This window comes from Phaethon lepturus, unplaced genomic scaffold, assembly GCF_000687285.1.
Source record: "Phaethon lepturus isolate BGI_N335 unplaced genomic scaffold, ASM68728v1 scaffold5615, whole genome shotgun sequence".
Taxonomy (NCBI): Eukaryota; Metazoa; Chordata; class Aves; order Phaethontiformes; family Phaethontidae; genus Phaethon; species Phaethon lepturus.
The window spans coordinates 39,161-53,743 of NW_010538268.1; the positions used below are offsets into that span (position 1 = coordinate 39,161).

The 14,583-nt window shown below is 38.3% G+C and overlaps 1 protein-coding gene across 1 annotated transcript in view; it reads left to right on the forward strand.

Moving 5' to 3' along the window:
• The window catches only part of GALNT18 (polypeptide N-acetylgalactosaminyltransferase 18), a gene marked incomplete at its 5' end in the record, with an annotated part of 80,815 nt that overhangs the window by 15,281 nt on the left and 50,951 nt on the right, over positions 1–14,583 (forward strand). The window contains 2 exons of the mRNA XM_010286735.1: positions 5,790–5,975; positions 11,253–11,390. Of these exons, the coding sequence (XP_010285037.1) occupies positions 5,790–5,975; positions 11,253–11,390 (324 nt within the window). The remainder of the gene's footprint in view (positions 1–5,789; positions 5,976–11,252; positions 11,391–14,583) is intronic.

Sequence of the window (14,583 nt, forward strand, 5' to 3'; positions counted from 1 at the left end):
TGTCTTGAATAAATATAGTTTATTCATACTTGCCTGTAAAGCATCAAGCTCATCATGGGTTATCAGTAACTGATTATTAGCAATGACAAAGGTTAGCAAGATTCACAAATATTTTTGCGTTAAATTGTTCCCCAAAATATATTTTAAAGATATTGGTGACTGTTTGTTTGTATCCACAGTAGTAATTAATTCACACTATTTTTTTTTAATCTTCAGGGCATCTTTAATGAATTCTTCTAATTTTGTCATTTGCAGACTTCACAGAAGCTAGAAATGCCTTCAGTTTTTTGAGAAATCACTTAATTATTAAAAAGTGTCATTTGCAGTCCAAATGAAATGATGGTTTCAAACAAGGTCACATCAGTTCTTGCAGAAACGGCATGATCTGTGTAAATGTAATGAATGCATCATGTAGGGTTTATTTTTTTATTAGATTAAGCTTCCACAACATGAAAAGAACACTCAGTGATTAAAGAGATAGAAAGAAACACTTTAAATGAAGAAGTGTTATATCATTTTATAATGAAGTATAAATTAAATATTTTGAGAGAAGTATCAGCTTTAGAATTGTAATTGCTTTGATTAAATATGCAAATTCAAATATGTTTAAATGCAATTGAAAAGGATTTACCAAAAGATGTGGATTTAAAAATAAAACTAAATAGAAACGGACACCCTTTGTCTAGTGAAAAAGATTTTCCAGGTGTGAATTGAATTTACTTTAAAAAAGTTATGACCAGGTTGATGTAGACATTTCTAAGGATGTGTGAGTCACCTGTCTCTGCTGCACACTGAAGGCTGTGCAAATGCTGTCACTACTGCCCTCATTTTGGTAGGAACGAGTGAGGAATGCTAGCATAGCAGTATCAGGGCTTACGCCTCTGCAAAATGCTTAAGGAAACCATTTGGTGTGTTATTGATTCTGTAGCTGCGCCACTTGTGCCATCCCACTGGACTGCCCAGTACTTGGGTCCTTTGCTTGTTTAACAGTGGAAGTTGCAGCTGATCTGTTGTGCCACCACCTGTATTGTCTCTGCAGTTTTATGTGTCCTCTGCTTTCCTGGCTCTTCCAATGCAAAGAACATGTCTTTTATTTGCTCTGTGGGGCTACTGTAATCTTGGTGAACACAAATTCACACAGATGTAGGGACACAGTTATAACTTACTTGTAAATGTACCTTCAGTAAATTAACAGTAAGAAGTCCTTAGAGCTTGGACAAATTCTCCACATAAATCATAACAACTGAAGATTTAAAAGGGATAAAGATTGCCCATCCCCACCTGCCTTTTTTTCCCCCAAAAATTCTCCATATTCATTTAATGTTCCCATTATGTCCCACTTGCTTTGCTTAGTTTAGGTCATAGGCTTTGCTTAGTCTTTCAGCTTCGTAAATGTTCGAAGTCGCACTGGCACTACTACTGTCTCTACAGCTTGAATTTTTAAATGGAATTTTACTACCTTTTCCTAGAGATGAAGGAACCCTTTCAAGAGGAGGGAGCTCTCTAAGCCCTTCTTTGGGCTGTACCAAATATATGAACCTCCTCAGGAAATTCAAGAATAGAGAGCCCTTTCTAAGGTAGTCTTGGAAGGGATCACTGTGAAAACACACTGAAGTCGATTCTGAGAGCTCTTTGGAAGAGAAACTCCAGTTGGTGTGTTCATTTTCTAAAAGACTGTTGTTGCAAAGTGAAACAGCAGGACCTCAAGAGATTCCTCCAAAGAAAAGCTAACTTTCTGCATTGCTGGGGCTCCAGCAATTGTAGTAAGTACTGCCAAAGGTACACAGTCCTTCACACTTGAAAACTTCCTAAGGTGTTTGCCTTAAGGCAAAGCCTGAGACCCAATGGTACAGTTTTGCAATTGATACATTTACAGAATGAAATCTGAATTGCTATTTATTGTATCACATTGATGGAAGCATATGTTATTTTAAACAAGGCTATATGTATGTTTAGGTATTTGGCAGGAAATTGAGACTATCGCTAGCGATTTTCATCTCTTGCTACCGTAGATAAAACACCTTCATGGGCAACAGGAAAAGGTGCTGCATTTCCTTTTAACCACAGTTTGGGAAATTCATCAACTTTTTTCCTTGTGATTTGTACAAATGGGTTTGTCGTTAAGTATTACTGATTGCAGCAACAGTATGCTCAGAGATGTAACATTTTGCTTCAAACCGTTCCATGTGGTTAAAAAAAGTCTTTGAAGTTCTTTTATCTTTAGACTTCCTACTAAAGTCATGGGTGATAATTTGGAAAAGCTTCACTGATTTTTAAGCCTTTGTATTTATTTATAGCCATCACATAAAATAACAGTGCTGAAGAACTAGAAAGGTGCTATTCAGTATGGGTGAAGCCTGAATAAAGATTACGAATGACAGCAAAAAAATACCTGCAAAATTCACTGGGAAATGTATGGAGGTGTGAGAAATTGACCCCTCAATTGCTATTACTATTTCTTAACTATAAAGACAGTTTCTTGTCTACAGGAATTTCATTAGATGAAGGACAGACCACTCTAAAAGGCTTCGCAACTTCCCTCTGAGTTGAGTCTTTAAGAAAATATATTTCTTAGTATGAAAATATTAATTCAAAAAAACCCTTAAAATGTCTTTGACCAAAAGGTGTTGGTTCAGAGCAATTAATGAGTCTCTCCTATGCACTTCTGATGTGGGACTGAGACCTTTTCAAGATGTCTTGAAAAACTATCCAACCACGCACAATGGCTCCAACACAGGGGTTGGAGTACCATGGGTTTGTTTACACGAGTAAAGGAGATGAGGGAGCTAGGAGCAGTCAGTTCAAGTGGACAGCTGGTCTAAGGAACTGGCCTCTCCCTAAGTGCAACTAAATGTTTGGAGAGAAGAGCTTTCTCACCATACTGTAATTCCATGGACAAAGAACTCTTGTGGGAGAGAAAGGTACTACATCACATTTGTTGTAGATGTGACCATCTGAGCAAATGAGTGTTGTGCTTTCTGTCCCTATAAAGTATTGCATCTGCTTTCACTTTGCGAGTGCTCTGCAAGGCTTTGTAGACTGCATCTACGGCAGTGCTACTTGTGCTACTTGTTTATTGCTGTAACTGCAAGCTCTGCATACACCCTAACTTATGATTCCCGTATCTTCATGTTGCATGTGTTTCTCATCTCTTCCTCTTTAAAAAGTCATTAATTAAAGGACTTTTATTCACCTTTATATATGAAAACTATTAGCATATATCTCTAGTCCAGTTTTGGTGCGTGCCAATAACATTTTCATGGATTGCAGGAGATTTTTGCTTGGAAAGAATAGGATTTGGTTTTGAAGCTGTTTAATACAACCTGCCTGTTCTGTAGCATCTGTATTGGCAGCTCCCTCTTGGTATTAAGTTTTTAAGTGAATCCATGGTTCTTGCAGAATAACTAATCAGTCTTTGGAAATATAACAAAGACTGACAGTGTCAGAGAAAGGAGTGACCGCAAGATTTGATTAACTGGTATTTATTCAGGTGGTGAGTAATTGTTATTTACAAACTACATTAAAGACTTTGTCATCTCAGGATGTTTGTTGAAAACACATATGACTTCATTATAAAGTCAAATTAGATTTTACTGATTACTGAATCAGTACTAAAATTATCAATGAGTCCGCTCTTCAAATTTTCAGATCCTAGAAATTTACTTGGAAATTCAGCTTGTTATAGACTGTGAATTTTTGGCTCAGCTTGTTGTCAAGATGGCATTCAGACCGAACTCTAAAAATCCCACAAAAGATTTGGTGCTCATATGTTGGACTTGGATCGAGGCCATGCCTAGTTAAAATGAGCAAAGGCTAGGCAGAGGAGGCAGCGCATGCGGTATGTGAATTGTCTTATCCTAGGCTAAGTTATGACCATCTCTACATCTTCCTTGTCTTCCATGATACTAATTTAAACAGTGTACAGTGAGTAACTCTGAAACAATTTTTAGTTGGATGTCAATGTCGTACTGAGAAATGGCTCGGATTTAAAGCAGGGATTGTGTGAGCAAAGCCTGATGATACTTCACATTTAATCTCTATTGGAAAATTGTAGCTGAACCATTTAGAATTAAACGTTTGACAAACTATTATTTTTGTTAGATCGTTAAACTGGATTGCCCGCTTTATATGATATTTAGAAAGACAAGATCCAAATGCCATTTCCAGATTATTTATTTTTGTGCCAGGTAAATTGCCCATTTATTTTTTAAAAATTTATGATCATCTCAGTTTTGCCTTGACGTTGGTAATGGTTATGTTTATTTACTCATGGTTTTCCAAGTTCTGGACACAGAGACATGCTGAAGTCTTTTCAGCTCCCTTCTTGACTGTACAGTAGGTTCATGGGATAGCTCTTCTTCCAGAGAGCTCTGAAAACTAAGGCTCTATCTCTTCTCCCAGCATTGCTGAATGCAATTAGGCATCCGTTCAGAAAAGGCTTTGTAAACATTCTGAATTCATGCCACATTTTCTGGTCTCAGGAGCTGCCAAATGCCTAAATGCTGTATTCAAGCCAGATGTCTAAATATATAAAATGAATGACTGAACAAAATGCCTCCTTAGTAGAGCATATGCCTATAGGATGGACAGACCTGAGCGGTCTGAGATCAGCTTCAGAACATGATGTTCTGCCAGCCCACATCCCTGGCCACTGGGAGGGAGACCAGAATATACTTTCTCCTGGATGAGCTGTAAGAGGAAGGAGCACTCTGACTCCCATTTTTCACCCTCTTGGTATTTAGATACCAAGCTTCAGGAATCTCTGCTAGAAGTATTGTAAGGCAAACTCTGTCACTTCTCAGTGAGTACACCTGCCTCTGGGACACTGAGGTACTTGTTCAGCAGCATCAAACAGTTTGAGTACATCTAGGTTTTCACCTGAGCGGCATCCACTCAACCATCATCAATGGGCTGCCTTCACCTTGTTAGGAAATTTACATAATAAAAGATATACAGGAAAAAGAGGTTCTGTGTAAAAAAATTCAAGTACTTCACTGACTGTTAAGGCTGCCAAAGTGTTGGGTTTTTTTTTTAATTGAAAATCAGAAATTAATGCAATACTCATGATTAACATTATGGACATTAACTCAGCTGCGGTAGTGGGCAAAACTAAAACACACTTGAGCAGGTACAGTAACCTACATTATAACATAATTTATAAGAGTAGTGTGTGTTGAAATTGTTCATAGAACATTTTCACTAGGTGGTCTTGGTCTTTGTCACTCCTCAAAAGAAATAAACCTGATCCTTTCTGAGCTATGTTTAAAGCAAAGCATAGATGCATTTATATCCCTGGTCTTCCTAGAACCTGAAACTTTAGTGATCTTAAAAAGTTGATCGGCTCAGTTTCCCTTCAATGTAAAGCTGCCTAGTTCCAGATTCTGAATAGTGCGTGTACGTGTTGAGACGGACTGTGCGCAATCGTAGAGAAATGCATGCAAGGCATTAAAACTTGAACCCAGATGCTATTGTTTTGAATGCCCTATAAATAATTTTGTTAATAATGAGAATAGCTAAATTGACCCAGGAAGATTGTGATGAGAGGCTACTGGAAATATAATTTTTTAGTAAGGTTAAGTAGTAGTAATAATTCATGGTAAGGCAGGGTAATAACTCTCCCCTCTCAGAACTGGTTAAAAAACCTCTTTGTATACTCAAATAAGTCTTGAGTAGTTATTCTCTTTTGTAACGATGACAAGCATAGAAATAAAACAATTTTGGTGTATTTACTAAAGGATAGCAGTGGTGCAGGGAGGTCTTGCTAGCAGAATGTCTTTTTTTTGTCCTAGGTATGGCAGTGTGGAGGAAGCGTTGAGGTTCTACCTTGCTCCAGGATTGCCCACATTGAAAGAGCACATAAACCATACACAGAAGATCTAACTGCTCACGTCCGGAGAAATGCACTAAGAGTGGCTGAAGTCTGGATGGATGAATTTAAGAGCCATGTCTATATGGCGTGGAACATACCCCAGGAGGTGAGTCACAAAGACCGGTGTTTGCAAGCTTTGGCTTTAGCTCCTTTTGCGTTTGATTCCTACTCTAAATTTTTATTTTTCTGCTAGGTTTTTGTTATTTGTATACACGTATGTATGTCTTACATATTGGAATAAGATACGCCTATACATACACACTTATATATTAAAATATATATTTAGTTGTGTCTTATTCTAGAATAATTCCTTTGTCTTCAGGTTCCTTAAAAATTAATTTCTTCTCAAGTTCATCATCCTCATGGAGATTTTAGTGTAGTAGCTGCAGAAATGTGGTAAAAAAAAGCATCAAATCTATATTACACATCTTATTTTGAATTTGAGTCTCTTATTTGCCATTGCAGAGAGCTATAATTCTGCCAGATTTGTGACGGCAGTTCTGCCAAGGGGCAAGGGGCATTAACGTCTATCGATTCAAGTGTGCGGATATCACTCTCGAGTAACTTCACATCAGAGTACAGATGGCTCATGGATGTCATGACATATTGCAGAATCTAGCTGCAACTCCTTTTTGGTCTGCTTGTCCACATTTCTTTTACGTAGATGAGCAATGATTGGTCCATTGTATTGAAAAGATGATGTCGGATAGCTAACCTGAGAGTTCAGTTTGACATCAGATTTTAGTTCTTCATTTCTGTAGTCAATGTATTTCATCTATGAACTGTTAAGAGCTACAGGGCTCTGAGAAAGCTCACCGTACGTATTCTGGAAAATATTCGGGATCCATGCAGAATAGGTTGTTTCCACCTAGAGGTTGGAAACCACGGCTGTAGTTGAATTTGAGGTTTGACTTAAGAGTGTGCAGTTATTACAGCGAAAGCATGTATTCTAGACTTAATAAATTAACTTGGGCAGTTTATTTTTTCTTTCATAAAATCTCTGTAAAATCTCTCTGATTTTGCAGCTGTTCAGAGAAACTAGTTTTACTGTGGTTTCCGATTCAAGAAATAAAATGCTGTACTACTTTAGTTTAATAAGGAAAAAAGGTTAGAAACCAAAAACCAGCTAGATATATGAATGCTGGTGTTGATTCAGCTGCTTTCAATAGTTTTCTTCCTCTCTCATGGTTAAAACTAGATAATTTTAGGAAAGTGGAGAAGTCATTGTCCTATTTTCAGGTTGCAGAATTAGCCTTATAATATACCATGAAAGCATTAGGGAAAAAAATCCTGCCTCATCTGGTATAGGGAAAGGACCTTTCTGGAAGTTAGTCCCATGTTCACAGAATCCAAGCTACCCTTTAAGTGTCCCTGTTTCGAGTAGTTGCACAGCAGCGCATACAAGAATAAAGATATTTCTGGAAGATGGGGTTACTTATTTTACATCAAAACAATGTCAAATTAATTTTACTTGTGATTAACCTGATAGGTTTAAATTTCATTTTATGTTTTTTATTGTTATTTTCCTGAAGATTCGTTGATCTTCATTGATTGATCAAGTTTCAATTTTTTGACTTGCAAACATAGCACTAACTCAAAACTTAGAAATTCCTTATTCCTAACCAGGATATACAGTATTATACATGTATTTGCATAATATTCATCTTAATTTTGTGCAAAGCTAAGATTTGAAAACAATTTGGAAATCAAATTAATAAAGAATACAAAGGTAAGTTATTATTGTTGTTATTACTTTTTAAATGGGAATTTAACAAGTAATAACACAGTCTTGACTGTGCTGACAGATCAGAAAAAAAAGCCTGTTATAATAAATTTTAAAACTCATTTATTAAACAAAGGAAATAAATATATTGTATTAAAGGAAAAATAAATGCAATGTGTAGATTGAACTAATTTCTTCAGGTCATAAAGTGCATCAAGGTGTTTGCATGGTAGATCTTGTACTGCCAAAACTGATTTTGTTCATAGTTTTGAAGAGGAATAACAAGTTTTCTTACTATTTCAATATTGAGTCATTTTCCCACCAGAAATGTACTAATCATTGCACTGAACTGCTTGAATAAATTGCAATGCAGATTATATTCTTTCTTCATCTTCACAAAGACTACTGCTGTCAAACCATAGCGCAGACTTAAGAGCTGGAAATGGCACGCGCTAAATCAGTGGTAGCCTCTTCTGCAGTGGAATGACATGCCTCTCTTGTAAGGAGAAATCTATTCCTATGTGTATGTACGGAACCTGTAGCACAAGAAACCTTCATTTGTATTTCTCACCACTGTAGGAAACCAAATGAATACACTCATGCCCACATACTTATTTAAAATACACTGGGAAACAGCTTAGTTCTCACAGTTGGAACAGGCCTATAAAGCCTGAATCTACACGTTGCCTCGTAATTGCTACAGGATGTTCAGAGACAGTATGGGACCTCTATGACTATCAGAAGGTTTTCTTGTCCAGTGGTGTCTGTGTCTTAGACCTGGGTACATTCAAGTGTTGTTCACGCAGCTTGCATCTTTTGGCGTGTGGAAAATAGGGAAGGCTTTAGCAGAATGTTGGGGCTCTGTTTTGTTCTAACAGCCTGACATGTGCTCAGGTATCCCAAATCAGTTGGGTAATCTGAAGTTGTTTTAACCATCTTTGTGTTCGGTGTGTGAGGCCTGGTGCCAAGAATCAGGGGAAGAGCTCCGAAGACCTGGGACTTCCTTTTCCTTTCCCATGCTAAACTTTGCAAGTACTGAACTGATTCTAGAGCAGTAGGAGACAAGTACATGTTTAAGGAAAGCTTCTGGCCTTCTAAGGGAAAGACGAGAATACGGAACAAAATTACATTCCCAAGCACTGTAATTCAATCAGTCAATATAACGAAAACCTACATTATTAGTGTGAGTTGTCTTTTATACATCAAAAGGCTAGGAGCAATGCAGTCTCTTGGATATAGAAACATCAGGAGAAAGAGGGAGTATTCAGTGTAAAGCAGCAACCTAAAAAATAACTTAAAGCTCATGGGACACTTATAATACACACTTCCAGTAGGCAGCATGCAAAGAGATGGTGGATGAGAAAGGCTGGGGATGGATTAGGTCAAATTTGGGTATCAGCCTGGATGGCGGTATTTGTTTCATCTTTGCTTACCTCAAGATTAAATTTAAAGTGACGTACCAAAGAGGGACAATTTTTAAATCAGACCTAGCTTCAGCTTGGGCAAAAAGATGTCAAGACATCATTGTGAGAGACAGGCAGAGAGGACAGACAGCATGGACAAATACTGTTACACAAATGGGTAACTACAGGAGTAATTTGCTATCTGGAAGCTGATGAAATAGTGCACTGGTAATGGACTGTGTAAGTAATAGAAATGTATTTAGGTATAACAGTCATGACTTTCCATGAAATATGTTACTCCAGAATGTTAACCACAGGACCTCTTTTTTCCGTGGAAGAATTCCCAGATCTGTGAGAAGCCCCATAGTCAGATGTTTCCAAAGGTTTTAGTCTTTGAGAACTAATAATAATAAAAAAGACTTAGACTCATTTGGCAGTGTGCTGTGACTGCCCTCTTGGGATCTCTGAGGGTGGCTCTGAAGTATTGAGGGCTTCAAATGGGGATCTCGGATACCATAGTGATTTCTGCATTGTAACTGCTTAGTTATATAGATTCAGAAAAGCATTTAAAACCCAAAGGAAAGATTTTTCACGTCCCAGAAGGAAGACCTGTGCTCTCCATGTGTACTCCTCTATAATTTTGTTTTGTTTTGTTTTGTTTTCCTCCCATCGTATTCTCAGCTTTGGGGAACACACTGAGCTGTTGCTGGTGATAAAGCCAGTGTGCTACATGTGAGCTATTTTCCTTCTCCAGCTACATGGGAGGATGTGATTACCGAGGCCCCAGACGCTCTTACCTCGTACAATAAACTGTGAGGAAACAAGCATTGGTGCCTGCAGGGTTGCGTGAGAAAGGAGTTGGGATGCGCTGGACCAGTTTAGTACCTGATCCCAGGAAGCCTTGGTAGTGCTGGAAGTTGAACGTCTGTGTGCTGGCATCCCCTTTTCCTTCACACAAGTGGCTGATAATGCTGGCAAGTCCAAGTGCAGCCAGAGCAGTGCATGAGTGGGATTTGTCCATGGTTATCTTACAGCACCCTGCAGCATGTTCCTTTATCTAGTCACTTGTGAGAAAAGTCAGGAAAAAATGATTGCTCAAGGAGTAGCTCCACATAAAGTTTTATGAATTATGTAGGGCTTGAGAGGAGAGGAGTCATCATTTTTAAGCATTAGCGTGAGATATGCCTGTTTACGCTAGACCTCAGTTTCCTACTTTTTGGTATACTTTGCTAATGTGGGAGTCAATTTTATTTTAGTTAGAAAGTGCTTCCATAATAAAATATACTTGTTCCAGACTAACATTAATTCAGTGCTTTGGGATATAAAAAGCAGTCGTTTTGGCAGCTCAGAAATCTAGATATTTATAAAGATACCTTTTTGATGTGTAGCTAAGAAAATTCAGTGCTCCCAACGTTATTTATAATCATATCGGGTGGCTGACAGAATCTTTGGGACACTTACGGCCCAGTAGTTTAAGTAGGCAGATTATAGGATTTCCCTATGAAGATTTATTTTTCCTGCATTTTGTTCTGAGGCAGAATTGGTAGCGCAAATGTCTCATTTTACTTCCTGTCAAGTAGCAGCCATGGATTTCTACTTAGATCCCTCTCTAAAAATTTCCGCTGTATAATTGCAATGGGATAAATTATTGATTTTTATATACAGGGACTTTATGAAACTCAGGCTTTATGATCTGCTCTTACGATAAGTAGAAATTAGGTTAGCCAGAAATGTAAAGGATAGTAAAAATTAGGAGAGAGAATATTCTGCAATTGCTTTTAACAAAAATAGCAACTTCTCTTTTTACAGTACAGAAGAAATTTAATAAGTGGTATTTCAGAAAGGTGAGCAGAGCTTCGGCTCTTTGCAATGAAGCAGTAAACCCAGACTTCAGAAATGGCCAGAAAGTGTCATATATTAACGATTAGGCCACAGCAGGATGCCAGCATTAAGGTTGTTTCTAGGGCAACTTGCTACTTCCTGCCAATTACTTCTGGATTTGGAAGGTGCCAGGGAATTAGAGAACAACCGTGATATTCATTGGAAGCTAGATCTAAAGCCCACTGAAGTCAATAGGAGTGTTTTCATTGACCAAAGCAGACTTTGAAAGAGACCCTGCCATAGTGACCTGTATCCTGTTTAATTGGGGCACTTGTAGAGCACGTGTGGGTAACAGTCACTCTGCAACCCAAAGCTGATAATTATCATAGGTCATAATCATTTTTTCTGCTTTTTCTATCCTTTGTTTTGTGTGCAGGACTCCGGAATTGATATTGGTGATATTTCTGAGAGGAAGGCCTTGAGGAAGAAGCTCCAGTGCAAGACCTTTAGGTGGTATCTTGTCACTGTGTATCCAGAAATGAGAATGTATTCAGATACTGTCGCGTATGGGGTGGTAAGTATCTTGTTTACATTTGGCGTTCTAAAAAGATGGGGGGGAAAGGTGTAATAGTGGAAGTAATTCATGAAGGCAATGCCTGGCTCTGAGTAAAGTAATCAGATAAATGGGAAGTCACTAGTTAAATAATTTGTTAGACTGGTTAGTTGACAGAGACAGCTGCTCTGATGCAGTTTATGCTGAGGTATTATGAAAGTTATCTTCCTCCCTGATTCTTTTGTTTGTTTCATGGCTTGCATTCCACTCAGAGATACTCAAGGCATGATTTCTTAGACATGTTGTAGCTGTCAGTTGGAAGGTTTGCAGTCAGCAGGTGAATTAACAAAACAGGCCAAGTATTTCGACTGCAAGCTTCTTATTATTGTAGGCAGACCTTAATTTAGAGCCTTAAATGCCTGTATGTTGGGATCACCATCGTCATTACTTGTGTGATAGTAGTACCCTTGTCTGTGTTGAAATCATGCTCGAGTTGTACCGTGCTAATTAAAGCAGAGCCAATTCTTGCCCCTAGAAAACTGGCAATCTAAACAGAGAGGGCAGGTGTGCATGACATGGAAGATGAGCATAGCAAGTTAGTGTGGGCCCATAATAAGCTAGTAGAGCTAGAACGTCCTTTTCACATTCTGTATCCAGTGTCACAGTCCCAAAAATTGATTCCTGTGAAATAAAGTTGCCTTTTTGCATGCAAATCCCAATTGGGAAACATAACTAGTAAGAGCAGGTCATAGAAGTGAAAGATTTCGTTTGACACATTCCTCCTCAAAAAGAAGTCCGAGTTGTGCAGTTTGCCAGTATGGCTCTAAGACCCTTGAGGGTGCCACAGAGCAGCTGCTCTGTTTTAGCAAATGAAATGGTTGTGTGCCCCACAGAGTTCCATGACCCTTTTGATCAATTCAAATTATGGTGCAGGCTTTTCATACAATCCAAAGAAAAAACACTTCCAACACAGGTTTAGGTCGTTGTTAAATGCGTGAGATAATGATAACTTTCCAAACCAGATCAGAACAATGCCAAAATCACACCTAGGTGTGTGCAAGGAGCCTCTTCCATATACTTGTGGAATTGCCCTCAGTGATGCCATGATCTCATCAGGTGCAGAGTTTCTTGCAGAGAAGGAGGCATAGCAGCTAATAGGTGCATGATTCTGCTTGTAGGTGCCTCTGGCTAAAGAATCACTGATTGCAGGTAGAAGTGATACTAGATAAAAAAACAAGACCAGTGGAATAGCTAAGGTACTTGTTGCGTAGTCTGAGGATTAATTCCACATCATGTAATTCAAAATTAAAATCAGTGAACCGGCACCGTATGATTTCATATTCTGCTGAGACTTTCTCATCAGCCTTTGAAGGTTCCTTGCTGGCAATATACAAACCAAAAAGAATCAGAAGTTTGTTACAGAAGTACTGAACTCGCTAGTCAGCAGAACATGAATATGTATTTAGGCACTGCATAATAAAGCACATGATGCAGTCTTTTGTCTGCAGTATGAGAGTAGCCTCATCACCTACTACCACAAAAGAAGTAGTGGCCAGCTATGGCAACGTATCTGTACAGGTGAAAGGGGAGTGTTTTATGAAATACAGCTTACTGTTTTATGAAATACTGTTGTATGAAACAAAAAGATAAAGTGCCCCAACCTTTTTAGTAAAAGAATTGCTTGCATCTCTAGTCTTTCTTCGCATCTGCTTTCCTGTTTGCTTGCATGTCTTATTAATGGAGAAAAGTGTAATATTTCAAAGCAAGTCAGCTGCTTGCTGATTCTCTTAGTGCTTCCATTCATCAACTGTCTTAATTTTTTGTAGAAAATAGAGATATTACTACTACAGCATTATCATTAATTTGAAAAAAAGCCCTGAGTAATTACAGAAGCTATTTGAATGGGGCGAGGGTTAGGATATAAGCATCTACAGTGTCAACACCCATATTTATTTCCTGAATCCTGAATTTCCTCCTGTTCTGTGAGAGTCAGGAAAATAGTTGTATCATTCATGTCTAGTTTATGCTGTGGCATATAGCTAGGGTTAGGGTTGGTGGCAGTGTAAAGGTTTGGGAACCAAATTTCTGTCTGAATTCTGCAGTAGCCTGAAGAGTTAGGAGAAAGTGGTGTCAGTGGGCCAAAAGCTGATGTATTCAGTGTAGGGACTGGCTCCCTGATTTCAGCTTCATGTTTGAGATAATTTTGGAAATTCAAAATGTCAGTGTTCTAGTTTATCTCTATATTCTGTAAGGCTTTAAGTTCGAAAGGGAGCAAACGGCAGTACTGACTGATTATTTCTGGTTTTCAGCATAGGGATTGGCAACCTAGTTATATTTTGCGTTGTAATTAAGATTAAGTTTTGGTGGTCTAAAACTGCATTACCCAAGTTAATTGTTGGTTGCCACAAAGCCACTAGATTCTGGAAAGGGATGGTTCCTAAGAGTCTGGGCCTCAGATTTTGAAACAGCATTATTGGTTAACAGGGCAGTGGCTATTTTGTTTTTCTGTTTTCTGTAAGGATCATTACTCTACAGATATTCTAAGTTAATTGTAGAGTTGTGGTTGGGTGAGAGTTTGAGAAATTAAATCTGAAGAGCTCATTTTATTTTTTTGTGTTCAAGGTTCATAAGAAGAGCACTGGTGTTAAAAGGAATAGAGCATTTTGTCTCTCCTTCTGTAGCGCCTGATCACTGGGCAGCTCTTAGGGTTAAGGACACGTTTCTTTTTGGACCTTGGGACTGTAAGGTCTCTGCACCTGTTTCACTGCTGGGTCAGCGCTCTCAGCTAAATTGCATGCTGACGTTGGTCAAGGCAGATTTTTTTTGCTTCCTTTATTATGGGGATTGTTGTGGAAAAGGTTATAACATTAGGGCTAGGACAAGCATTAGAGTTTGAGTTTGTGGAAGAGGTTTTGAAAAGCCAAAGGTAGTGATGGATCCAGGCATGAATTAATAAGGCTGGTATTTATCATTGTTTTGGATAGAGAGTGGTGCCTAACAGCTGGTTATGATTAGAGTCATGGTTGTGGTCACATTTATGGCTAAGAAATACAAAGCTTTGAGAGAGGAAACTTTAATTATTGAGGCTTGCAGCTAAGAATAAGGCCAGTGTTGACACCTAATATATATTTTCTCTTTAATGTTAAGATTTGTCCTGTCTATTATTGAATTTAGAGTTAGGTTTGGAGTTGGAAATCTTGCAGCGATGAGTTCA